This window comes from Monodelphis domestica, chromosome 3 (genome assembly GCF_027887165.1).
Source record: "Monodelphis domestica isolate mMonDom1 chromosome 3, mMonDom1.pri, whole genome shotgun sequence".
NCBI classification, from domain to species: domain Eukaryota; kingdom Metazoa; phylum Chordata; class Mammalia; order Didelphimorphia; family Didelphidae; genus Monodelphis; species Monodelphis domestica.
In genome coordinates, this window is record NC_077229.1 from 80,540,429 (window position 1) to 80,567,505 (window position 27,077).

At 52.3% G+C, this 27,077-nt stretch overlaps 1 protein-coding gene across 1 annotated transcript; it reads left to right on the forward strand.

Moving 5' to 3' along the window:
* ANO8 (anoctamin 8) lies at positions 1–26,434 on the forward strand. Its single transcript, XM_056822268.1, has 18 exons — positions 1–293; positions 12,341–12,451; positions 12,665–12,797; positions 13,040–13,178; positions 13,277–13,373; positions 16,056–16,172; positions 16,610–16,737; positions 17,185–17,346; positions 17,928–18,080; positions 18,380–18,506; positions 19,154–19,209; positions 19,731–19,805; positions 20,796–21,611; positions 22,047–22,238; positions 22,583–22,714; positions 22,930–23,040; positions 23,737–24,373; positions 25,613–26,434. Exons 1-18 carry the CDS (start codon positions 182–184, stop codon positions 25,987–25,989), a joined length of 3,675 nt encoding a protein of 1,224 aa, XP_056678246.1. The 5' UTR covers positions 1–181; the 3' UTR covers positions 25,990–26,434.
* Positions 26,435–27,077: the final 643 nt, after the last annotated feature.

The following is a 27,077-nucleotide window of genomic DNA, read 5'->3' on the forward strand; positions in this document are numbered from 1 at the left end:
AAGCGGTTCTGGCGGCTGCAGCGGTGGCGGCGGCTCCAGCGGCGGCGGCGGCGGCGGCTCCTTCCTTTGTCTTCCGCTAGCCCCGGCGGCGGCTCCGGCCCCATGCCCCTGCGGCCGCCCGGGCCGGGCTGCGCCCCCCGCGGCCCCTAAGCCCTCCCTCCCCGGACCTCCCGCCGCCACCATGCCGGACACAGCCGGGCCCGGGGCCGGCGGCACGGCAGAAGGAGAGCGCGGCAAGAGGCCCCCCCCGGAGGGTGAGCCCGCGACGGCGGCGGCGGGGGCCGGAGTCCTAGGTAAGGCAGCTGTGGGACCCGAGAGGAGCGCGCGGGGAGGAAGTGTCGGGGCCCGGGCTGCGAGAGGAGGGGCGGGGCGGGGCGGCCCGGGGCACTGCAGCGCTGCGGAAGCCCCCCCTTCCTACCCCGCCCTGGGCAAGCCGGCTGCAGTGGGGTGGGATGGGGGCACGCGAGGCTTTGGGCACTCCAAGGCCCCGGGCGCTGCGGGGCAGTGCAGCGCGGCCACCCCAGTCTCCCCATTAGTTCCGGCTGCCCTGTGGATATGCGGCCCATCCCCTGCCCGGCCGTCTTAGGGGTACCCTGGCGGGAAGGCCCTAGGGCCCCCTTGCCGGGAGTCCGAGACCCCCTCCTGTTCTGCAGTCCCGGTGACCTAAGGTCAAGGTGAGAGACCTTTAGGGGGGCCTCTGCCTGAGGACCAGGCAATCTTGGTGGCCAGCTCCCAAAGCCGCTAACACTTAGCCAGGTGGGACACAGTCAGGGCTCAGGAAGCCGTTTGGGGAGTGCCACCTCTGAGCCAGGATGCTATAGCCGGCCTTTGAGCCCCAGATCTCCTGCCTTCGCTGGGCCCACTCACTTGCCCCCTTCCCCATTCACCACAGGCTGCTGTCACCAGACAGAGCTGGGGTCTAATGAGGCCAAGGTCACCAGTGGAATCTCTTTCCTCTGTTTCTTGACTCCAAATGAATCCCCTGGAGGGCAGAACCCAACTTCTCCCAGGCCCCAGATTGCCTCCAGGCCCAACCGAGCCCTAGACTGGACCACTGAGACCCTGGACCCAGACCCAGATAATGACTAAGATAATGTCCGCAGGCCTGAGCCCTTCCCCCGGACCAGAATCAGGAACTGCCTTGGGTAGTAGATGGATACGTTTCCGGATAGTCTGGGACCACGGACAGAAGTGGATGTTGTGGGGAGGGGGTTTCCTCTGTGCCTTAAAGCTGGACACTCACATGAAAGGGATTCATAGGAAAGATCTGGCCCCCATGGCCCCTGGCACCCCTGGCACCTGCGGCCCTGGCTCAGTGAGTCTTCAAGCCTGGGGAGGCATCCTGGACAGCTCCTGGCCAGAGATTCCAAAGATGGCAGGCACACACCTCCTGGCATCTGACCAGCTTACTCACACACACGTGCATTAGGGTGGCAGCCCACAGGCCCAGGAATGTGTATGTGGCCTTGGCCCAGATCTGCAGCTAGGTTACCTGCCCAGGTACCCAGGTAGGCACTGCAGTCCGCTTGGGCTTCTCTGATGTGGGTCAGTTTCCTGGCACAGCAGCTCCCGCTGGAGCCAATCCTCTGCTTTCAGCTCCAGGACTTTCATTCTTCAAACTTTCTAAGTCTTCCCTGATCTCTGATTTTCAGCTGGAGGCCCCTGAACTTCCCTCAGAGTCTCCTTAGCTCCTTCCACCCTGCTACTCCCAGTATAAGTGCTATGAGAGAAAATTTCCCAGGTTCAGACTTGATCATGCCTAAAGTTTCTTTTCTTTTCCATTCTTTTTTTAAACCCTCATTTTTCTGTCCTAACAACAACTCCAAGACCGAAGGGCAATGGCTAGGCAAATTGGGTTAAGTGACTTATCCAGGGTCACACAGCTAGGAAGTATCTGAGGTCAAATTTGAACTCAGGTCCTCCCAACTCCAGATCTGGTACTTTATCCACTGAGCCACTTAAACACCCTGTGACTGAAGTTTCTAACCTAATCAAGCCCCAGTTTGGTTCCTGACCTACAACCAAGTCCCTTCCCATTACCGATTTGGAGATGGTCCACCCAGGTTTTCTAGTTGAGTCCATTGGTCACTCTGAACTAATCAGAAAGCCTCCTCATTACTACTGGATGGGGGGATTCCTTACACTAGCTATCTACGGAGACCTCTTCCAAAGGTGGAATGGGAAGAACTTTCAATTGATGTGCTCCTTTTGGGGGGGACCAAGGAGGAGGAAGGATCCCACCTCCCCTCCCTGGGATTTTCATCCCGTAAGGATATGGTGGTATGAAAACTTCTTCCTTCAAGGCAGAACAGTTGCTACTGTTCTTCAATTTCCAGCCTTCCAGAATTGCCTTCCAGAAATGGGCTGAGGCTGGCTCTCCGTCCTGGCCAATCACAGTGCTGCCTTTAGTTATTTCTACCCCCTCAAGAAAAGAAAAGAAAGCAACTGGGCTCTTTCAGCTTGATCATGGGTCACCATTCTCCATTCCCTGAATTCACAATTGAATCCACTTTTCCTTCTATTCAGGCTTATTACACCCAGATCTGCAGATGGGGCCCCAGCCTGGGTCCTGCCTGGCTGTGTGATCCTTAAATCACACTTTGCAGATTCCCTGCAGACAGTGAACTTATACCTGCAGATTTAGAGCTATACACATGGGCCCCATCCTGATATTTTAATGTACAGCTGTAATTGGGCATAATTATACTCTTGTAATTGCAGACACCATAGACACCCACAGGTACCCAAGTATGTACACATGCCCCTGTCCTCACCTCCAGCCTTGATGAATCCTTCTTGGCAGCCTCAGCTTACTGGGCATCTGCCCAGGAGCATACATGGAAATGTTGGGTCCAGAACTGGGGGATTATGTAATGTGGTCAATTCTTGAATGTCCTCATCATCGCCGCTTGGTCCGGAGGTGAAGCCCCAAACCAGGGATTCATCCCAAGAACAGATAATCCCAAACCATTTTTATTTGGCTTCACGATACGTGTCCCTGGGTATGTTCTGCCAGGGCTGGGAAACTGAGGCGACTGCTTAAGTTACTTTGCATTCCATGAGCACATAGAACTGACTGGTCAGGAATAGGAGATGGAGCCCTGTGGAGAAGATGACCTGAACCTGAGCACTGAGTGAAATAGAGGAGATAGAACCAGGGATTGCCTGGGATTCAGGAGTCCTGGGTTCTATACCTTACCTTGATTGTAACTTAAGTGATCTCTCTGCTTTCTCATCTTTAAAATGTGGAAAGATTTGGATCAGATGATTTCTAAGGGTCCTCCCAGCTGTGATATCCTGTGTTCTATTGGCCCTTCCAGTTCTAATATTATATGTTCTAAGCTCCCTCTGAGTTTTGACATCCTCTGTTCTAAAGGCTCTACCGGCTCTAACAATCTCTGTTTCAAAGTATCTCCCGGCTCTGACAATCTGTTCTAAGAGCCCTTCTCTGACATTGTGTCTTCTGAGGATTTTCCCAGTTTTGGCATTCTGTGTTCCAAGCTATTTACCAGCTCTAATATTCAGTGTTCTAAGAATTCTCTCAGCTCTGACATTCTCTGTTTTAAGTTCCTTCCCAGCTCTGACATTCTCTGTTCTAAGGACTCTCCCAGCTCTGACATTCTCTGATCTAAGGTCTCTCCCAGCTCTGACATTCTCTGTTCTAAGCTCCCTCCCAGCTCTGACATTCTCTGTTCTAAGATCCCTCCCAGCTCTGACATTCTCTGTTCTAAGATCCCTCCCAGCTCTGACATTCTCTGTTCTAAGCTCCCTCCCAGCTCTGACATTCTCTGTTCTAAGATCCCTCCCAGCTCTGACATTCTCTGTTCTAAGGTCTAGCCCAGCTCTGACATTCTCTGTTCTAAGGACCCTCCCAGCTCTGACATTCTCTCTTCTAAGCTCCCTCCCAGCTCTGACATTCTCTGTTCTAAGATCCCTCCCAGCTCTGACATTCTCTGTTCTAAGATCCCTCCCAGCTCTGACATTCTCTGTTCTAAGATCCCTCCCAGCTCTGACATTCTCTGTTCTAAGGTCTCTCCCAGCTCTGACATTCTCTGTTCTAAGGTCCCTCCCAGCTCTGACATTCTCTGTTCTAAGATCCCTCCCAGCTCTGACATTCTCTGTTCTAAGGTCTCTCTCAGCTCTGACATTCTCTGTTCTAAGGACCCTCCCAGCTCTGACATTCTCTCTTCTAAGCTCCCTCCCAGCTCTGGCAGAAATCACCTATTCAGCAAACATCAGAGGACACCCAAATGGTACTATCCTTACTTCTAGAGTCTGCTGCCTAGTTATATTCCTTGGACTGAAGTTAGAATAGTAACTGCCTAGTATTGATTACATTTGATCACTTGAGGAAGGTGCCATGAGGTAAAGGAGTGATTCCTTAAGTTTCTTCCTCATTTTCCAACTTTTCTCCAGATTCCTGGTCCTTCAGTTTGCTTGGATTTACAGAGAGAATAGCTGCTTGAGGGATTTACTTTCTCTTCTGTAGAGCTGGATAATGTGGACATTAGGAATTTTTGCAAAGTTAGAGAAACGTACCATATAAAGGATTGAACGCTTGCCAGGGAGCTTAACTTCTGGCATGCACTGTCTCCATCTTAATCTTCAAAACTACTTGTGCTAGAGGCAGCTGGGTGGCTCAGGGGATTGAGAGTCAGGCCCAGATATGGGAGATCCTGGGTCCAAATCTGATCTCAAGACATTCCCAAGATGGGTGAACCTGGTCAATTCATTTAACCCCCATTGCCTACCCCTTACTACTCTTCTGCTTTGGAACCAATCCTAAGTATTGGTTCTAAGAGGGAAGGTAGGGTTGATTTAAAAACAATAACCAACTACTTGTGCAATCAAAAAATACAAAAAAGGAAAGCAAGAGCCTTCAAATACTGACATTTTATGCTTTGTACTATGGACTCTGGCTTTCTATGTTCTCGGCTCTTTGGACTCTGGCGTTCTATGTTCTCAGCTCGCTTTGTACTCTGGCATTCTATATTCTCAGCTCTCTGGACTCTGGCATTCTATGTTCTCCGCTCTCTTTGAACTCTGATGTTCTATGTTCTCAGCTCTCTTTGGACTTTGATGTTCTATGTTCTCAACTCTCTTTGGACTCTGACATTCTATGTTCTCAGTTCTCTGGAATCTGGCATTCTATGTTCTCATCTCTCTTTAGACTCTGACATTCTATGTTCTCAGCTCTCTTTGGACTCTGGCATTCTATGTTCTCAGTTCTCTGGAATCTGGCATTCTATGTTCTCATCTCTCTTTAGACTCTGGCATTCTATGTTCTCAGCTTTCTTTGGACTCTAGCATTCTATGTTCTCAGCTCTCTTTGGACTCTGGCATTCTATGTTCTCAGCTCTCTTTGGACTCTGGCATTCTATGTTCTCAGCTCTCTGGACTCTGGCATTCTATGTTCTCAACTCTCTTTGGACTCTGGCATTCTATGTTCTCGTCTCTCTTTAGACTCTGACATTCTATGTTCTCAGTTCTCTGGAATCTGGCATTCTATGTTCTCAGCTCTCTTTGGACTCTGATGTTCTTTGTTCCCAGCTCTTTGGACTCTGGCATTCTATGTTCTTATCTCTCTTTAGACCCTGGTGTTCTATGTTCTCAACTCTCTTTGGACTCTGGCATTCTATGTTCTCAGCTCTCTGGACTCTGGCATTCTATGTTCTCAACTCTCTTTGGACTCTAGCATTCTATGTTCTCAGCTCTCTTTGGACTCTGATGTTCTATGTTCTCAGCTCTCTGGACTCTGGTGTTCTATGTTCTCAGCTCTCTTTGGACTCTGGCATTCTATGTTTTCAACTCTCTTTAGACTCTGGTGTTCTATGTTCTCATCTCTCTTTGGACTCTGGCATTCTATGTTCTCAGTTTTCTGGAATCTGGCATTCTATGTTCTCAGTTCTCTGGAATCTGGCATTCTATGTTCTCATCTCTCTTTGGACTCTGGTGTTCTATGTTCTCAGCTCTCTTTGGACTCTGACATTCTATGTTCTCAGCTCTCTTTGGATTCTGGCATTCTATGTTCTCAGTTTTCTGGAATCTGGCATTCTATGTTCTCAGTTCTCTGGAATCTGGCATTCTATGTTCTCAGCTCTCTTTGGACTCTGATGTTCTTTGTTCCCAGCTCTTTGGACTCTGGCATTCTATGTCCTTATCTCTCTTTAGACTCTGGTGTTCTATGTTCTCAGCTCTCTTTGGACTCTGACATTCTATGTTCTCAGCTCTCGTTGGACTCTGATGTTCTTTGTTCCCAGCTCTCTTTGGACTCTGGCATTCTATGTTCTCAGCTCTCTTTGGACTCTGACATTCTATGTTCTCAGCTCTCGTTGGACTCTGATGTTCTTTGTTCCCAGCTCTTTGGACTCTGGCATTCTATGTTCTTATCTCTCTTTAGACTCTGGTGTTCTATGTTCTCAACTCTCTTTGGACTCTGGCATTCTATGTTCTCGTCTCTCTTTAGACTCTGACATTCTATGTTCTCAGCTCTCTTTGGACTCTGATGTTCTATGTTCTCAGCTCTCTGGACTCTGGTGTTCTATGTTCTCAGCTCTCTTTGGACTCTGGCATTCTATGTTCTCAACTCTCTTTAGACTCTGGTGTTCTATGTTCTCAGCTCTCTTTGGATTCTGGCATTCTATGTTCTCAGCTCTCTTTGGACTCTGGCATTCTATGTTCTCAACTCTCTTTAGACTCTGGTGTTCCATGTTCTCAGCTCTCTTTGGATTCTGGCATTCTATGTTCTCAGCTCTCTTTGGACTCTGGCATTCTATGTTCTCAACTCTCTTTAGACTCTGGTGTTCCATGTTCTCAGCTCTCTTTGGACTCTGGCATTCTATGTTCTCAGTTCTCTGGAATCTGGCATTCTATGTTCTCAGTTCTCTGGAATCTGGCATTCTATGTTCTCATCTCTCTTTAGACTCTGGTGTTCTATGTTCTCATCTCTCTTTGGACTCTGATGTTCTATGTTCTCAGCTCTCTTTGGATTCTGGCGTTCTATGTTCTCAGCTCTCTTTGGACTCTGGCATTCTATGCCCCTTTGTTCTAAGCTCCTTTCTAGCTGTGATAATCTGCTATATTTCGAGGTTTCCAGCTCCAACATATTATCCTTAGCGTACTAAGGTTCCTTCCAGCACTGACACTTGGTGATTCTGCAGATAGTTCCCATCCAGAATTCCAATTTGACTAGCCTTGGCAGTATGTAAAGTCCTCTCCCCACATGTGTCCCCACACCCCAGGTCTTGGTTGTCTTGGCATCCTGGTCCTCACACAGGCCTGCCTTTCTTTCCTACTCTGGTTGGATGGTACATCATTCCCTGCCCCTGCTTTGTCTTGCTTGGCTTCCCCCCATAGCAGCTCAGGCTGTGCCAGGGAGCATGGGCGCTGATAGTGCCAGTCTTTTTGGCTGAAGGAAAGAGACTGGCTGCCTTTGTCTCCAGGCTAAAGTACAGAATCGTAGAAAGACCATTCAACTTGATGTCAGGGGAGCTGAGGTCACATCCTGGCCAGGCTAGCGACTCCTATTTGGCCTTCAGCAAAAAAAAAAAAAATCCCTTTTTCCCCTGTGGGCCTCAGTTTCTCCATCTGTACAATAAGAGAACTGGACTTAATGCTTGCTAAGATCTCTCCCACTTTTCAAGTCCTCCCGTCCTGGGGCTCAGAAAGACTGAAGTTTTTGCCAGGCTCAGAGCAAGACTTAAGCTACCTCCCGGAAATGATCATCCATGGTCCTAGGGTGTTCCTGGGGAGTGGGGGCCTCGGGGGGAGTCAGGGGTGGAGGTGTTGCTCCTCAGGCTTGGGGAAACCAGAATTTGTCTTTGGCCACACGTCCCAAGGGAGTTTGCCTGCTCAGGAGCTGCAGGGGTTAAGTTAGACACACGTGTGCACACACAGACGTACCCACACAGAGCTAGGGAGAACCGGAAACCCTTTGAGTCAGATCGGGATGGGGGTGGGGGAACGGAGCCAAGCAAGGTCCCCGTACAGGAGACTCAAGGAGCCTGGTTTCCCAGCCCTTGCTTGAAGTCATTTTGTGGTAAGTGGGGGAACCCATCATTGAACTGGGGCCTGGCTGGCCCTGATCCCCTCGCTGGGGCTTTCGTGTCTCCCTAGACGGTCCTTCTCCTCCTTCAGGCTTCGGGGCCTAGTTGTGGGTGATTGTGGGAGACTGAGGACTGTGGCAGCCCGGACGGGGCTCCAGGACTAGTAACTGGCCAAGCCTGGAGGCGGGGAGCAGTGGGCGCGGGAGGAGGAATGAGGTGGCTTGGAGAACCACTGGCCCGAGAAGCCTAGAGATTCCTAAGGGGCCTGAGTCTCGGAGGGGTAGATTGGCAGAGCCTTAACCTTCCTCTGTGCCTTCTCACTAGCCTACCAGGGCAATATGGGGGCCCCCTGCCCAGGGAACAGGCCAAGCTCTGAGGATCCAGACCTAATGAGCCCCCCTCTCTCCACCCTCCCCCCAAATGGATCATGGCATCTTTTTTTTCTTTTCCAAAATACAGAGTGCTAAGCAGGACTTTATTTGTTTTTCTTACACAGAAATAGTTTATTGTCCACATTTGTTTTCTGAAATGATAAAATCCAAATGGTCCCCCTCCCTTCTCTCCCTCCTCTTGAAGATGGGAAGCAATTGATCTGCATTTAAAATGTCTTGTCATGCAAAGCATACTTGATTATGTTGATCATTGATCTAAGAGAATTCTCACAAACCCCAAAAGAAAACCAGAAAAAAACGAATGTGGAAGACAGTATGTTTGTAGGTCATGGCATCATAGAAAAAGCTGGAGGGCTGGGTGGCTCAGGGGATAGAGAGCCAGGCCTGGAGCCAAGGGGACCAGGGATCCCATCTGACCTCAGATACTTCCTAACTGTGTGACCCTGGGCAAGTCACTTGTCCTTCATTGCCTGCCCCTTACCGCTCTTCTGCCTTGGAACTGATGCTTACTATTAATTCTAAAAAAGAAGGTAAGCGATTCTTTTGTGAAAAGCTTTAGAATTAAAATCAAAAGAAGAAGTAGAATCCTGCCTCTTCTGCTCTTTCCAACCTTGGGCAAGTGACTTCCCCTTTAGGGACCTCAGTTTTCTCATCTGTAAAAGGAAAGGTTGAATTAACTGACCACCAAGGCCTCTTCCAGGTCTAAATCTAGGATCCAGTGAACCTTAATGGAATCTGTGGCACAAGGCAGGGGAATCCCAGCCCCTCCCCTGGGGGCCTGTTCCCCAACCCCTACCATTGTAAGCTAATACCTTCCACTTTTATTTCCATCTCAGCTTCTTTTTACTGCTTAGAGGGGCAGCCTGGCTTTTCATCATCATTTCATTTCATTTGGGCACCACAAATAGTTCTCCCCAAACTCCCAAATAGCCTCCCTGTGTGAGCACAAAGTAGATTCCCCGAGAAGAGTGTTGAATGGAAAGCGATCCATCCAAGTGGAAGTTTGGGTCCATTTTCTTTTTTTTCCCCAATTTTTCTGATCTTACTATTTCACAGCTATGTGATTGCGTACAGTCTTGAGTTCATTCAATGAAGAGGATAATCTTTGTACTGTCTGCTACACAGTGTTGCTACAAGGCAAATTGTAAAATTCATTCATTCATTCCATGAGTATTTTAGTAAACATATGTGAGGTATACATTTATGTATTAAGGTATCTAGATGGCATAGTAGATACTGTTGGATCTGGAGTCAGGAAGTCCTGAGTTCAAATCTGGCCTTATTGGCTATATGTAAGGTTGGGGAGGTCACTTGATTTCTGCCTTTGTTTTCTGTTTTGTAAAAAGGAGATAGTAATAGCACCTTCCCTGCCAGGTTGTTGTGAGGATACGATGAAATCATATTTGCTGAGTGCTTTGCAGACCTTAAATTGCATTTAAATGCAGGCTTTTATGAGTATGACTATAGAAATGCAAAAACAATGCAATATTCCCTGCTCTCTGAGGGTTTCCATTCTTTTAAGAATAGAAGTACCCGTATACAGAATAAATATGGTATGTGCAAAATGAATGCTTTTATTTATTTTGGGAGAGGGGGCCCCAGCTTGGTGAGATCAGGAGAGGTTTTGGGTGGAAAGTGATGCTTGAGCTTCAAAGCAGAAGTGAGGAGGGCTGGCATTTCAGATATGGCAGAAAGCCAGGGCAAAGGCAGAGAGGTGGGAGATGGCCTGTCTTGTTGGAGAAACAGAAGGCCATTTTGCCTGGCTTATACATTACAGTGTGGGAAGAGGAATAATGAATATATAATGAGATTGTAAAGATAGATTAGGGCCAAGTTTTGAAGGATTTTAAGAGTCAGAGAAGTTTTTTGCTGATCCTGGAGGTAGTAGGGAGCCATTGGAGTTAATAGTGCGTACAGGAGTGACATCATATTTGTGCTCAAAGATCACGTTAGCATCAAGGTATTGGTAAGAGCTAGTAGACCTATTTGGCTGGAACACAGAGTATATGAAAAGAAATAATGTGCACTGTGTCTGGAAAAGTAGCTGGAACCGGATGATGAAGGGCTTTGAATGCCAAATGGAGAAGTTAGTGTTTTATCTTACAGGCAAGAGGGAATTGTTCGAGCTTCTTGAGAAAGGGGAGTGGCATGACCTGAGCTGTGCTATAGGAATATTACTCTGGCAGCTAGAGGATGGATGGAGAAAGGAAGGGGAGGAAGACAGAGACACCAATTAGGAGGCTTATTGCCATGGACCAGACAAGAGGTGATGGAGGCTTGAGCTAGAATGGTGGCCGTGTAAGAGGAGAGAAGAGGATGGATCCAAGAGAAGTTTGAGGGGAGATACAATGAATGTGACTTGGTGCTTGTGGGGAGGAGAGGAAAGGGAAAATGAAAAATAAAGGATGGCTCCACAGTGTGAAGAATCCAGGAGTCTGGAAAGATGGTGGTGCCCTCTTACAGAAGTAGGGAATTGAGGAACAGGAGAGGGTTGGAAGGGGACGTTTACAAAGCTGGTGGTCTAGAATATTAAAAGGAATAGTGAACAGAAAATAGCAATGAAGGGACCCATCATTTCCAGATCCCAAATCTTTACAAAGCAGTGGCACTTCCAGATGTATGACTGTGGGCAATTGCCCAATTGTTTAGCTCTTATTGCTCTTCTGCCTTGGAACTGATCCTTAGTATTAATTCCAAGACAGAAGGTAAGAGTTAAAAAAAAAAGGCAAAGTAGTTATCCTCAAAGCAATATGGTGCCAGTTTTTTAAAAAATGTAGATTAGTGGAACAGAGTAGATAAGCAAGAGTCAGAAACAACTGGACTAAATAACACATTTAATAAGCCTGAGAATATAGAATCCTTAGAGGTGGGAGCAATGTTAGAGAGGCTATCAGTCAACAATTCATTCATTTTACAGATGAGAAAACTGAGGCTCAGATGTCTGGGAACTTACCCAAAGTTAGGGAGCTTTAGTTCTAACTGTCAGTGGCCATGGTAGGATCCCTTGACTCCAAGTCCAGCACTTTTTATAAGACACCACTTTGTAAACAGTAAAGGCTGGCTTTTGGTAGGACCTCACTCCCATTTTTCCAATGCTTCCCATTTAAGAATCGCCATTTCTTTCTTTTTTCATCAGCTATTTATTTATTTATTTTAAGGATTTCCATTTCTTTCCTTTATCATTTATTTATTTGTTTTGAGGATTGCCATTTCTTTCCTTTTTATCAGTTATTTATTTAAGAATTGCCATTTCTTTCCCTTTTTGATCAGTTATTTATTTAAAGAATTGCCATTTCTTTACTTTTTATCAGTTATTTATTTGGTTTAAGAATTGCCATTTCTTTCCTTTTGTAATCAGTTGTTTATTTAAGAATTGTCATTTCTTTACTTTTTTGATCATTTATTTATTTAAAGAATTGCCATTTCTTTCCTTTTTTATCAGTTATTTAAGAATTGCCATTTCTTTCCTTTTTTGATCAGTTATTTATTTAAAGAATTGCCATTTCTTTACTTTTTATCAGTTATTTATTTATTTGTTTTAAGAATTGCCATTTCTATGGTACATTAAGAGGGTCTAAAGTTAGAAGGGAAGCCATCCCCCTCATTTTTTTACAGATGTAGAGAACTGAGGCCCACTTTACCAGTGATTTGCCAGGTTCCACAACTAGTACTAGGAATCAGGGGCAGGATTGTCATTGTACCACATTCCAAGAGGCAGGCAGGAACAAGGATTATCATCTTCCTTTTGTAGAGAAGGAATTTAAGACTTAGAAAGATGGAGATCCTCAAGATGACTTCTGGGGAGTTACAAAGGCCAGAACCAAGACTGGAATCCAGGTTTTCTGTCTCCTTGTCCTGCTGTAGTCCTTGGCCCTAGTGACCCTTTTCTTTCTCTTTTCCCAGATAAGCTGTTTGGGAAGCGGTTGCTACAAGCAGGCCGATATATCATGTCCCACAAATCATGGATGAAGACGGTGCCCACAGAGAACTGTGATGTCCTCATGACCTTCCCAGGTACCCTAAACCTTCACTTTCCCTCTTGTCTTTCCCATGGCTCAGCCTACCTCTGGGACGGCCTGATTTCCCTGGGAGGGAGAGAAGGGGCCCCGAGACCCTGCAAGTGCTGGGGAGATGGGACAGGGACCCAAGGGCCCTCCAAGAGGGGGCCACCACCATCTCCATGAACAAGGAACCCAGTCGGCTTCCTCTGCCTCCACCCATCCCCAGACACGACGGACGACCACACCCTACTGTGGCTTCTGAATCACATCCGGGTGGGCATCCCTGAACTCATAGTGCAAGTCCGGCACCATCGGCACACGAGGACCTACGGCTTCTTTCTCACAGCCACCTATGAGAGGCAGGTTGAGGCTCTGGGCCCAGCACCCGCCCGACCCCGCTCTGTCTCCCCAGCTCGGGTCCCCCGACCCCGTGCCTCTCTCCTCCTGGTGAATTACCCTCCCTCCCGGCACTCCCCGCCACCGGCCAGGCTCCCTCCTCCTCCCTGTCCCTCCACTGGCCCCTCAGAGGCTTGCCCCGCGGGAGGGAGAGCTGGCCTCTGGCCGCCGCCGCCCGGTTGCGACCCCATCTTGCTCCCCGCAGCCTGCTCCGCGGGGCTGACGAGCTGGGGTTGCGGAAGGCCGTGAAGGCCGAGTTTGGCGGCGGCACTCGGGGCTTCTCTTGTGAGGAGGACTTCATCTACGAGAACGTGGAGAGTGAGCTTCGCTTCTTCACCTCCCAGGTGCGCTGTCCCCTCGGGCCGTACACCCGGCGGGCGGCGGGGTGGGGCGACGGGGCTCCCCTACTCTTCACCCTCTCCGCTCCCATCCTCCCCCGCAGGAGCGGCAGAGCATCATCCGCTTTTGGCTGGAGAACCTGCGGGCCAAGGCCGGGGAGGCGCTGCACAACGTGCGCTTCTTGGAGGACCAGCCCATCAGTGAGTGCTTTGGGGGCGGGGCCAGTCGCCTGCCCAGTCAGGGTGTGACCCTGCTGGAGGGAGGAGGGGGCATCCTGAGAGGGTTAAAGGGGCGGGGCGTGCTGGAGGGAACCCGAGGCGAAAGGCCTCATGGGAGGGGCCAAGAGAGCCCCCCGAGCCCGACAGTAAGTGAACCTGTGGCGTTGGTTCTTTTGGGAGGGGGGCCATTATGGCCTAATGGAATGTAATAAGATCTAGATTAGAGAACCTGCAAATGAGTAAAATGGGGGAGACTGCTGTAAAGGGAAGAGCGAGTTACCATGAATCCTTTAAGGGGTGGGGGGAGGGGCAGCCCTGGAGAGCAGTGGAGGAGCAGGGGGAAAAGCCCAGCATCTTGGAGCAGCTGGGTGGTTCAGTGGGTTGAAAGCCAGGCCTAGAGACCAGAGGGAAGCCCTGAGTTCAAATTTGGCCTCAGATACTTCCTAGCTGTGTGCCCCTGGGCAAGTCCTTTAACCCCCATTGCCTAGCCCTTCCCTCCCTTCTGCCTTGGAGCCAACACACTCCAAGACATTTGGAAGGTAAGGGTTTCAAAAAACAAAATCAGGGGCCAGGTAAGTGGTTCAGTAGATTGAGAGCCAGGCCTAGGGACGGGAGGTCCTAGTTTCAAATCTGGCCTCAGACACTTCCCAGCCATGTGACCCAGGGCAAGTCACTTGACCCCCATTGCTTAGCCCTTACCACTCTTCTGCCTTGGAGCCAATACACAGTATTGATTCCAAAATGGAAGGTAAGGGATAAAAAAAAAAAGAACTGATTTCTTACCTTGGACAAGTCATCCCTCTCCTCTCCTCAGTTTTTTCATTTATTAGAAAAAGGAGAATTATCCTTTTCCACCCCCTTCATTAGATATTATGGTTGGGAAAACACCATAGAAGCAGGAAAGGTTATTATATACCATAATTATGGCAACCATTAATAAATAATTATTTTGCTCTGATCACTAATTGCTTAAAGTATTCTAGTAACATAATTATATTGATAATTAGCATCATTTGGACAATAATAAGCATAGCCACTCTAATAATAATATAGGGATTAAACCAAATTGGGAGTCTGAGGCTCTGATAGCCCAGACAGTGAGATTTTCTCTTTGCCTGTCTTCCTCTCCCTCCTCTTTTTTTGAAAACCTTTTATCTTCAGTCCTAGAAGCAATATTGTGTATCAGTTCCAAGTCAGAAGAAGGGTCAGGGCTAGGCAGTGGGGGTTAGGTGACTTGCCCAGGATCACATAGCTAGGAAGTATCTAAGGTCAAATCTGAACTCAGGACCCTCCTGTCTCTAGGTTTGGCTCTCAGTCCACTGAGTCACCTAGCTGCCTCCTTTCTCCCTCCTCTTTAGAACACACACACATCCTCTGAAAAGTGCCCAGAGGCCTGGGTTTCTCATTGTAAAATTATTTCAGGATCCTGCCCACACATAAGCACAAACCTATATACACATATATAGCTCAGAGGTTTGTAGGAGTTAGAGCTGGGGGGGGGGGGGTCGTCCTTAGCACCTAGAACATCAGAGCTGGGAAGAATCTTAGGAAACATCTAGTCCAATCCCTTCATCTTACAGATGAGGAGCCTCAGGTTCCGAAATGCTGGGTCTTTGCCCAAATACTTTAGGTAGTACATAATAACAATAGCTATGTAGTGTTTTAAGGTTGCCAAGTTCTTTATGTATATTATCTCATTTGATCTTCACAACAACCTTGGGAGTGAAGTGTTATTATTATCCCCATTTTACAGATGAAGAAACTGAGGCTTAGAAACATTGTGTCCCAAAGCAGAAAAGGGTCTCCTGATTGCAAAGCTCTACATGTCTGCCCATAATGCATGCATATTAACCTATTTTGAGGCAGAACCCTGAGAATCTTATCTCCCAAGGTATCTCCAGGCTTGGGAAATGGGTTGGAGAAGAATGAATTGTGTTTGTAGCTTGAATTTCACCCCCTTTCAAGGGCCACTGCTGCAGCTTTGTCTGCCTATCCCTCTGTTGCTGTCTGTGGTGCTGATCGAGGAAAGGGAAGGCTCTATCCTCTGGAGGGAGCCTTGAATGCTGTGGGCCAATGTCTACAGGACACAAAGTGATGCATTGAGATCATGAGGATGTCTCAGTCAAAGCCCCAGCCTGGATGATGGCTATGTGGGGACAACTGAGTCTGCAGTGAAGGACTTGGAGAGACCATTGCTTCTGCTCCTACGTCTTCCCTCTCCTTAGTTCCCTCTCACCTTTATTCTCACAGCCATTGGAAGACGGACTATTATTTTCATTTAGAAAATAGAAATTTAGAAAAGGAAAATATAGGCAGCTGGGTGACTCTGGATTGAGAGCCAGTCCCAGAGACAGGAGGTCCTGGGTTCAAATTTGACCCCAGACATTTCCAATAGCTGTGTGACCCTGGGCAAGTCACTTAACCTTCATTACCTAGCCCTTACCACTCTTCTGCCTTGGAACCAATACACAGTATTGATTCCAAGATGGAAGGAAAGGGTTTTTTTTTTTTTAATTAAAAAAAAAAGGGAAAACAGGGCCTAGGGTAAGGAAGGGACATAACCAAAGTCATCCTTAGAGTTGGTAACTGAGGCATGGCTGTCAGGGACTAGATTTGGGGAGAGGGGCCTCTCACCCTGATGGGCCTTCATCCCTTCTTCCCCAGTCCCAGAATTGGCTGCCCGTGGGATTATCCAGCAAGTGTTCCCTGTACATGAGCAGAGAATTCTCAACCGGCTCATGAAGTCCTGGGTGCAAGCTGTATGTGAGAACCAGCCCCTAGGTGAGGTGGAATCTTGAGCCATCCACTTCCCACTTTGTCTTTGGGCTTTCCCCATTCACCTATAAGTAGGCATGCCCCCTCCCTCTTTGTCTCATTACGAACATGCTTCCAGATAGCTTTAATGCATCCTTCTTGCCAGAAGTAGCCCAGAGGAATCCACTGAGAAAGGAGAGATGTCCTGGGTTAGGGCAGGGAGTAAAGAGGACCCAAACCCTCTTTCCTCATACTATAAGAAGCCTTTTCCTTCTACTGCACAGGGGTAGCCCCCTCTTTCTTGTCCAGCAGTGCCCCACCCCCAATCAGATGTAGCCCTCTTTCACTATTCAGGAGTGGCCCCTTCTTCCAGTCCGAAGGGAAATCCTGGGGAGGGGGCAGAAGAAATGTCCTAGGTCGTATCATCTGTGCCCAAGCCAAAAACTTGCTTCTCTGGATCCCAGATGATATTTGTGACTACTTCGGGGTGAAGATCGCCATGTATTTTGCCTGGCTGGGTTTCTATACCTCTGCCATGGTATACCCAGCTGTGTTTGGCTCGGTGCTCTACACCTTCACTGAGGCTGACCAGGTGAGCTTTCCCTGGGAAGATATCCCAAGATACACCTGGGGAAATTTACCCAGAAGCCAGGGAGATCTGGAGACAAAGGTCCCAAGAGAGAGAAGATGCTTGGGGGATAGAGAAATGGGGAGACTCGGGGAGATTTGGGGAGATATGTCAATACCCTGGAAGACCTGGGGGCACTTGGTCCTACAGACAGTGCAACGAGTCAGGGGAAGAGGAATCAAGGGAGCCTGGGGGTGGATTATCACATAAAGTTCATAGGAGATGGGGCAATGCAGGGAGAGTAAATGTGGGAGGGATAGGAGGAAGATTCATTCTTTGGCTTGGCACATAGTGGGCACTTTGTAAATATTTATTGACTGGTTGGCTCTGAGACTAGAGACGGAAGTTGCTAGGGCTGGGAAGTCCCTGCCTTGTCCTTTTTTTTCCCATTGTCTCTCTGGATTCCCCCAGACCAGCCGGGACATCTGCTGTGTAATCTTTGCCATCTTCAATGTGATCTGGTCAACACTGTTTCTGGAGGAGTGGAAGCGCCGTGGGGCCGAATTTGCCTATAAGTGGGGGACCTTGGACACCCCTGGGGAGGCCATCGAGGAGCCTCGGCCTCAGTTCAGGGTGAGTTGCTCACCCTCTGTCCATCTCCTAGGATCACAGTAAGTCTCCTTGGAGGCCTGGTCCCCTTCCTAGGTAATCGAGGGGATAGGGGAAGGTCTTTCCTTGCTTTTGGGGAGCTGGTTGGAGAGATTAGAGTTCTCATAGTCCCTGAGAGGGGAGTGTGTATTATACTGACCCAGAATACCAAAAGGGAAAGCCCTGGGGCCTGGAGAAGTAGGAAGGCTGCCAATGGTGGAGATGGGCAGGACTCGCCTGGTCACCCTGAGTGCAGGTATAGGTTACAGAGCCAGACACGGCTGAGTGGACCGTGGCAGAGGTCCATTCCAGGGGTGCAGGCCCGCACCAGGACTCACCCAGTATAGTGTGGCTCAAGAGGCAGGAGCTATCCCCTCCCTGGGCCCTCGGTTCCTCATGTAAAATGAAGTGAGGTTGGGAGAAGGGAAAGGGCTAAGGCTGGGTAATGGAAAGCCTTGAAGAGCAGTCTGTCGACTTTCTCCTCGCAATCAGGGTTCCCTTGAGAGATAGAAAAAGTACTTGAGCAGGGGCAGCCATGCCGGTCTCCACATTGCCTCCCTCTCCAGGGCATTCGGCGGATCAGCCCTGTGACCAATGCTGAGGAGTTTTATTACCCTCCCTGGAAGCGGCTCCTTTTCCAGCTGCTGGTGAGCCTGCCAGTGTGCGCCGCCTGCCTCGTCGGGGGCTTCCTGCTCATGCTCGGTTGCTTCCAGCTGCAGGTGAGAGGCCTCTTCCCACCTCCCCTGCCATAGACCAGGAACCCAGGACTCACCATCCCCTGGTCCCAGCCCAAGCAAAGTCCTGATTCCAGCTTCAGGCTGAACCCCAACCCTGGCCCAAAACTTCATCCAAGATCCCCACCTCCAGGCTGAGGCTAAGACCTCCAGCCCAGGCACAGCCCAGAGAGAGTCCTGAGCCTAGCCCCAGGCTCGGGCAGAGTGCCCACTCCAGCCACAAATAGCCTGAGCCCTTCCCTGCCCTTCGGCCTGGCCTGACCCCTTTATTCCCTGCCTGGCAGGAGCTGGTGCTCAGTGTGAAGGGGCTGCCTCGCCTTGTCCGCTTCCTGCCCAAGATTGGCCTGGCCCTCTTGGTCAGTGCCTGTGCCGAGGCCTACAAGAAGCTTGCCTATTGGCTTAATGACATGGGTATGCAAGGGGACCCCCCCTGCCCAGGGGGGCTAAACTCTAGGCCTGGGGGATAGGACTCCCCACCTGGCCCTTAGGAAGCTTAGGGGCGGGATGGAGAGTGGGGAAAGGCGGCCGGCTGGGACTCGGATTGCTTCTCTTTATGGGTATCAGAGTGCCATGTCCTCTGACCCTAGCCAGCTGGAAAGAAGGGGGAAAACATGAAAGATGCGCCTTCTGGTGACTTGTGACCCAGAGCCGTCACGGCCCAGCCCTTTGGGGTTCTCTGAGCTTAAAGTCTCAGGCAGCTCCCAGCCAGACTAGCACACAGGACTTAAGTAAGGGTAGAGGGCACAGAGAGAGCCCCCCATGGAGTACTGGCCCCCAGAATCTCATTCTTGGGTTCGCAGCCCTTGCCTTTCTATCTAGGCAATCCGCAATCACTAGCCAGGAACGGTGGCCCCGACTGGTCTTTCTCCTCCCAGCTGCCTCCCCGCAGCCTCTGATGGGAGACGAGGAGGTGCCCTCCTTGGTGCTAGTGGCGGCAGGCGCTGCCTTCTTGTTCCGCCAGCTCCGCCACCTGGCTCTCTGCTTGTGCTCATTGTGGGAGGGTGTGCGTCCCCCAGCCCTGGCAACCCTGCCCCACCTCACACCTCTCCCTTTGGCAGAGAACTACCGCCTACAGAGTGCCTATGAGAAACACCTCATCGTCAAGATTGTTTTGGTGAGTGAAGGGTTTTGCCTGGGCCTCGAGGCCACACTCCAGCCCTTGGAAAGCTCCCAAACTGGGGGGCTTCTCCAGAGCTTTCCCACCCAAAAGCCTCCATTCTCCAATAAATCAGCTGGGCCACTTGGCTCTCGCCGCCCCCAGACAGGGATGTGCGCGGGCCCACAGGACGCTAGATAGACATGTCCTGGGTCCCTGTTCTCTCCCTGCTACACTGTGGGGAAACAGGGAGGCGGGGAAGAGCTGGCTATTTAAATTCAAGGTTCGCTTTGTTTCTAGTGGCCCAGGAACTCAGTGGAGAAAGGCCTTGCTGTGGGCTAGAGTGATTAGTGGGAGGACTTCCTGAATGAAGGAGGGGAGACAGGGCAGTGAGGATTAAAGGATGTTCTAGACTTGGGGGTGGCCTGGGGGCTTGGCGTGGCAGGGGTGGGATGTCCTTGCTTCCCTCAAGATCCTGGGCTCCCCAGACCTGGCATAGCCCCTCAGCCCTGTCTCTCCCACCCTACTCCCCACCCCAGTTCCAGTTTGTAAATTCGTACCTGAGTCTTTTCTACATCGGTTTCTACCTCAAGGACATGGAAAGGCTGAAGGAGGTAAGAGACCCCCATGGTTTTGGGGCCCTGAGCCTTAGGCCTTTTGGCTCCTAATTGGGCTCCAAGCCCCCTGCCCCTTCTCCCCCCACTCCCACCTCTCTCCCCCACCCCCTGAGCCTCTCTGGTAGATGGAACACGGGAGCCAGGAGCCGGGGCAATCCCATGACTTGCCTTGCAGCCACACCTACTCCAGGCTTCCATCACCCTCATCCCTTCCCAACTCCTCTCCATCTTCTCCCTTTTTCTTAATCACTTCTCCATATCACCTCTCCCAGTGACTTCCTGAGCCCTTCCTCTCCTCTCTGTCTGTTTCTCTGTCTGTCTGTCTGTCTGTCTGTCCTGCCATCCGTCCTGTCCCTCTGTCCATCCCTTCACAGCTCCTGCTCATCCTCTCTCTCTCCCAAAGCCTGGAGCGCCAGCTCCGAGCGGCTGTCGTCCCCTATGCTGCCCTCCGTCTCCAGCTTCTCCTCTTCTCCTTCCAGGGCCTCCTGGCTCTGGCCAAGGCCAGAGTATGGGCTGGCGTAGGTGGGGTCATGCTGAGGGTGTGGCCAGCAAGGCCAGTGATGGGTCAGGCTGGGATCGAGGTGCTAGGGGAAGGGGCATGGCGACGGGGGAGGTCAAGTGCCCAGAAGCTGGACCCACCAAGTGCCTGAGACTGAGGTCCTGAGTCCAGGCCCTTGGGTGAGGGAGGGATGGGACCCTTGGGGTTTTCCAAACCATTTTCCCATTCGCTTCTCCTGGGGAAAGAAGGAACACCCTTAAAACCTAAACTGTCAAGAGCTCAGAGATGCCCTAGTGATCTCCAAAATTCAGAGAGGAAAATGATTGGCCAAAGTCACAAAGGGCATTAAAGGGTGGGGGGGTTGACTATTTAAAGTCACACTAGTAAACTGGGGTGGGCTTCCCTCCATGGGGTGCTCTCCTTCCCCTCCCCGCCTTTCCACTCTCCCTGGCCCTCTCCCCTTCCGACACAGCCTTGTTCTCCCCCAGATGCTAGCCACCCTGCTTATCACCCGTCAGTTCCTGCAGAACATCCGGGAGGTTCTACAGCCACACCTGTACCGACGGCTGACCAGCGGGGACCTGAGTGCCCGAACCCTCTGGGAATTCTCCAAGACTTTACTGCAGCTGCTTACTCACAGGCCTCCCGTTCCAGAGGCCCGGCCCCGAGAGCCACTGGCAGGACCACCTGAGCCCAGGGCCCAGGAGGGCAGTGGCGGTGGGAGCCGGAAGTGCCTCAATGGGGGCTGCGGGGTCCCTGAGGAGGAGGAGGAGGAGCGGCGGAGGCGGGCTGGGGAGGGAGGGGAAGAGGCAGAAGGTGGGGGTGGGGGGGAGGAGGACGAGGAGGAAGAGGAGGAGGACGAGGAGGAGGATGATGAGGAAGAAAGCCTTCTGGACTGTGGCCTAAAGCTAAGAAAGGTGAGCTTTGCCGAGCGGGCCGAGCGGCAACGGAGGGCAGGCCCCACAGGTCCCGAGAACTTCCTGGAAGAGGGTAGCCCAACCATGGTGGACAAGGGCCTGGACCCAGCAGCCGTGTTTGCCTTGTGCGAGGATGAAGAGGACGCTGAGGAGCCTTCAGACAGTCCTGGCAGGGAGCCCCTAGAAGCACCTGGGGGCCTGCGTGGGGAGCGCCCTGGGGGGGAGGGCCGAGACCAGGGTACTGGTGAGGATGAGGCTGAGGCCTCAGGCCCTGGGGAGGACAAGCGGAGGAAGGCCAACCGCACATCCTGGATCGACCCTCCTGAGGAAAATTATTCCCCCCAGCTGACCCAGGCCGAGCTGGAGAGCTGCATGAAAAAGTACGAGGTGAGTCCTTCAGACAGCCCCCAAGAAGGAAGAGCCCTGAACCCTGAGGGAACTCACCAGAATCATGGCAAACAAGAGAGGCGTCCTGAGCTACCTGGCACCAGGAGGGCTGGGGGCCTTCTGAGGGGGGGACACCATCAACTAGAGGAAAGGCTGAGGGACCAGGAGCTGGGGTGATGGGAAGACCTCGCTTGTTCTGACACAGGCCTGCTCTGGGAGCTCAGACAAATGACTGCCCTTTGCTGGCCCCATCTCCTCTGTAAAAGTAGTTTGATTAAGTACAGATATCGGGGTCCCCTCCCCTCCTCACTTGGTGCTGCCATTCTGTGCTCTGTGTTCTGCCCTAGCAAAGGAGGGGGCTGGGCAGGAAAGGGGCACAAGCACCAGGGCCTGGGCTGAAGTCTGCCTGCACCCCCTTTCCCCCCCACTCCCCAGGACCCCTTCCAGGACTACCAGGAGATGTTTGTACAGTTTGGCTACGTGGTGCTCTTCTCCTCAGCCTTCCCCCTGGCTGCCCTCTGTGCCCTGGTCAACAACCTCATCGAGATCCGTAGCGATGCCTTCAAGCTGTGCACAGGCCTCCAGCGGCCTTTTGGGCAGCGTGTTGATAGCATCGGCCAGTGGCAGGTGATACATGTAGGCCTGGAAGGCCATCCGTGGCTAGGCCTGTCAGAGTAGCTTAGTGAGGGGGATGAGAATCTAGTGGTGGGGAAAGGGGTGAGGGCACAGAGAAACTGGGGGGCCCCTGGGGATGAGGATTTCCTGGGATGTGGGATCTCACTGACAGGCAGGTGGATTCAGAACAGCCCAGAAAATGGGTCCCCTCAGGGGGATGAGGGCTCATGGAAATGGGACGGTTGTGAGGGGGTGGGGATTCTGTGAGGAGGAGGAGGGGATCCAAGCTAGCCCTAACATTTGGAAAGCCCATCCTGTCTGGGCTGATGCTTTTCTTTGTCCCCTTGACTTTGCAGAAGGTGATGGAGGCCATGGGCATCCTGGCCATTGTGGTGAACTGTTACCTGATTGGTCAATGTGGGCAACTGCAGCGCCTCTTCCCATGGCTGAGCCCTGAGGCTGCCATCATTTCCGTAGTAGTGCTAGAGGTATGGATTGGCCAGTCCTGGCTCCTGAGGGCAGTGGGCAACCTTGGTTTTGGGGAGTCCTGACACCCTCCCTGGAGACAGGGTGGGATTGGGGGCAGTCCCCCAACTCCCAGGGCAGCTCAGTGGCTCGGGCCAGCCTTCGTGTTGGGAAGGTCCTTGGATCATTCAGGGACATCTCCCCACTCCCATCTCTATCTCCCCATCCTGGGTTACAGCACTTTGCCCTGTTTCTGAAGTACCTCATCCAGGCGGCCATCCCCGACATCCCTGCCTGGGTAGCTGAGGAGATGGCCAAGCTGGAACACCAGCGGCGAGAGGCCTTCAAGGTGAGTCTGAAAACCTCTCCGGTCTCAGCCCCTTCCGTCCCTGGTCTGATGCAGCAAGAAGGCCCTGTGCCCCCTATTCAAGCCCCCCAAAAGGGAGACACCCCAATGCATTCAGGACCAGGAATCCTGTCCCCCTAACAGATTCGTCCCTCCTGAGGCCACTCCTTCCCAGGGCTTCCCCAAGCCTTTCCAATTCATCCTCTTCATTTCTGAATGTCCTGGTGTCTGTTCCCTTCTATCGTGCCTCATCTTCCCCAGTATTCTCTGACAGTCCTCCCAGCCTCATCCACCAACCTTCATACTCAGTCCCCAAAAAGCCACATTCCCCCTTATTTGCCCCCTCCAACCTTGGTCATCGGACGTCTCGGTCCGATACTCAGCTCTGCCTCCACAGTTCCTCAACCTTCCTCCTATCTGGTCTTTCCAGCTGGATGTCCACTCAATTCCCAACCTCTCCCCACCCTGCCCCACTGATGCCCTTTCTCCTTCCTGCCCAGGGTGGTGCCCCAAGCCCTGTTCCCTACCCAGTGCTTCATAACTTCTAGGTCTGTTCCCTTGGCCCCCCAGTGCTTGTCTCTTAACCCCTGGATTCCCTAGAGCGAGGCGTCCCATTTCTCACCCATCCCTCCTCCATCTGGACCTCATGTCCAGCCTTCCCCGCCTTGACTCCCACTCATACTCCCCGGCTGTCCCCAGAAACACGAGCGCCAGGCTCAGCATCACTACCAGCAGCAGCAGCGGCGAAGGCGGGAGGAGGAAGAGCGGCAAAGACATGCGGAGCACCATGCCCGACGGGAACGTGAGGCTGGGCGTGAGGAAGGCCGGGCTGAGGGCAGTGGTCCAGATCTTGCCCCAGAGAAGGCACCAGCCAAGGCCAAGGGTGGGCCCGGCCCAGATCGGCCCAAGCGGCCAGGCTCCCTGCTCGCCCCCAACAATGTCATGAAACTCAAGCACATGATCCCCCTCCAGGGGAAGTTTCTGTCCTCATCCTCTTCGTCGTCATCCTCTGCAGGGGGTGCTGGCCCAGCTACACGCCAGCCTCAGGCACCCTCACCCACAGGAGACACCCGCCTGCCTGCCTTCCTCAGCTTTAAGTTCCTTAAGTCACCAGAGGCCAAGAGAGACCAAGAGCGCAGCCACTCGCCACCCAAGCCCTTCCACGCGGGCAAGCTCTTCCCCTTTGGGGGCCGGGCAGAGTCCACCACTGCATCTAACGGGGCAGGCGGGGGGCAGGTGCGACCTGACAGCGCTCCCAGCAAGGCCCAGCGCCCTGGGCTGGCAGAGGAGGCCAGCGGGGAAGAGCCAGACGTTCGTGCAGAGGACGAAGGCTCAGGTCATAAGCTTTAACTTGGGGTGGGGTGGGGACCTACGGGACACCTGGGTCCCAATTAGAAGAGGAGTGAGGGGCAGATGCAAGGGCAAATGGGGCAAGGCTGGGTAGGGGAAAAGCCATAGGTCCCCCTCCCCACTGCATTTGACCCCTGGAGATGAGAGGGCTACCCCCAATCCTCTTGGGGATGGGCAGCTCCTTGAAGCCAGGGCCCCCTGGAGGGATGAAGGTACTTATCACCTCCTCCTTTGTTTTCCCTCAGTCTCTGTGCTACTGGTTTCAGAGATAACATCGGGATGGCCTGGATAGCACCCCCTTCCCGTTCCCTGCCCTGCCCTCCAAGGACAGGCCACCCCCGCATGGCTGACCTGCCCACCTCCATGGCCTTCCCACCCCCTTGCCTCTATGCAAACCCCAGTGCCCCCGGCTCCTTAGCTGGGCTGGCCCAGGGACCTGTCCTCCTGGAGGAGCCTGAGTGACCTTAATCGGGGAGAAGGGGCTAGTTGGGAGTGGTCAGTCCTCCACAACCAGTATTTCGACCCAAGCGCTGTGGTAGAGGACTGGGTCCCTGTCCTCGGCGGAGGGTCGGCCTCAGCCCGGCCAGGCCACGGGCAGGAACAAAGGGACGCCCCCTCTCCAACCCCGCACCTTCCCCGCACTGGGTGGCCACACGCGTGCTCTGGGTGTGGCACCACCACTCCCTCTCCCCCTGCCCAGCAGAGCCTGAGCCAGAGGGAGAAGTGGGCATCGGGTCTGCAAGCGAGAGGCCGAGGCTAGACCTTGGGAAGCTTCCCTCTCCCCCACCTCCCATCTGAGAGGGGTCCGGAGCATGGAGGCAGGAGCTTTCCCCTGCCGTCCCTCTCCCCCTTGAGCCATTGTCTAGAAGCAATAAAGCCTTCTTTGGGGGTAAGGGCAGGGCCCCACATCCACCCTGGCCCAGCTTCTCTGTGCTTGGTGCCAACATGGGGGCACAGGGCTATACGCAATGCTGGGTGGGGGTAGGACCAGACTAGGCCCTTCTTGGTTCACGGAGGATATAAGTAGCTGAGATGGACGCTAGGAATCCCCGAAGAAGGAAACTCCATTCCTGACCCCAGATTGGGGAATGCCACTTTGTGCCCAGGCGAAGCTCAAGGGCTTTAATGCCAGTGTGAAGCAGGGGCAGTGCCAGCCAGTCCCCAGTCCTCTTGGTCTAGCCTTCAAGGGCACTGCGCTGGAACTGCCCCGTCTCCCCTTCCGCAGGGACAGCGCAGCCAGCTTCTGGCGTCCCCTCCCGTGCCCACCGCCGGAGCCCTGCACCACCACGCCGCTCCTGCCCACCGTCGCCCAATACACCCCCGCCCACAGGCTGCTGGCAATGGGAGGGCCCCTGGAGTTGTGGGGGGGAGGGGGGAGCCACCAGAGGGGAGAGCCATGGACCGGAGTGCCCACCTTGTGCCCGGGCCCCGGGGAGCCCTGCCTGGGTCCCTGCCCCACTCCCTGCACCCCCTGCTCAGGGTGGTAACAGCTTCTCCAGCCCTCCACTCCCAGGGCCCTACCCTCTGCCCCCAGCTGACAGCCCCAGCCCTAGCCCCAGCCCCAGTCCCCAAGCCATCTGCTGGCCAGCTGGGTGGCACTAGCCAGCCCCACCTCTTCCCCACTCTCCACTCCTGAAGCCCTGGGCTTTCCTTCATTCACATATGCAATATGAGTTATTAATGCAAGGAGCTGAGGCTGAGCATGACTGATGAGAGCTGGGCAGCCTGGCCTCTAGGCCAGGGAGGGAGATGGGTGGATTAGGAGGGTGTGCTTTGGTGAAAGCCAGCCTGGCCTGGCCTGGCACATGGGCTGGGGGCAGGGGGTCAGGATCCACCAGGCCCCATCTGTTTGCTCCCCAACTACTCCCTAGGGCTCTGATGGTTGTCCTCTGTTCGGAGGTGAAGAGGAAAAGGCAAGTTTTCTGCTGTCTTCTTTCTTTCAATCCAGAAGGAAATACCTAACGGGGATTATTTTGATTTCTTCTTAATTTATTTTGTCATATTTTTGTAAACTTTGCAGAAATGCAATAAAATATATTTCAACAAACCTGTGTGGTAGGAAAATGGTAAGGGGAGGGACGGCTCTGGGGCACTTCCCTCACTTTAATACCCAGTTTGGGCCTCCTGCTCACTCTTGCCTCAGACTAGGAACCCTTTCATTCCAACCTCCACATCCAGTCACAGACAAGCCAAACCATCTCTGACGCCGCCACCCCCAACAGCCCTGAAAGGCTCAGCCCCCGTCATTCTAAAATTCAGGGCTTTGGGACCAGGGAGTCAGGCTGTGGACTAGGATATGGTCTCCCCTGTGCCCACGCTCCTCACCCAAGGGGCCAGTTACAAGGCCCAGCACTAGCTTCAGATTTCCATCCACAATTTCTTTTGGCCTTCCCCTGTGCCTCCTCTTTCTGGCCTCTGGACCCTGGTGAACCCAAGAGGCTAAGGCTGGCCGCAAGCCCAGGATCCTGAGAGGCCCCTAGAACTCACCATGGGGGAGCAATAGAGGAATCACATTTCTGCTCTGTGGGCATCAGGGTGGGAATGGAATATCATCGGGGGAGGGTTCACACCCAAAGCTGCAGGACTCTCTGTCCATGCCCTTCACCTTGTATTTCTCCACCCTAAGCCAGCCTGATCTATTTCTGGGAAGGAGGACGGAGAAGGAAGAAATTTGCTTAATTGTCTCTTAG

Excerpts from the sequence above, each read along its gene's own strand:
- ANO8 (XM_056822268.1), top strand. The coding sequence starts at position 182 with ATGCCGGACACAGCCGGGCCCGGGGCCGGCGGCACGGCAGAAGGAGAG. Across the intron at positions 22,715-22,929 it reads TTTCCGTAGTAGTGCTAGAG|CACTTTGCCCTGTTTCTGAA; the intron begins GTATGGATTGGC and ends CCTGGGTTACAG. Across the intron at positions 24,374-25,612 it reads TGCAGAGGACGAAGGCTCAG|GGACAGCGCAGCCAGCTTCT; the intron begins GTCATAAGCTTT and ends CCCCTTCCGCAG.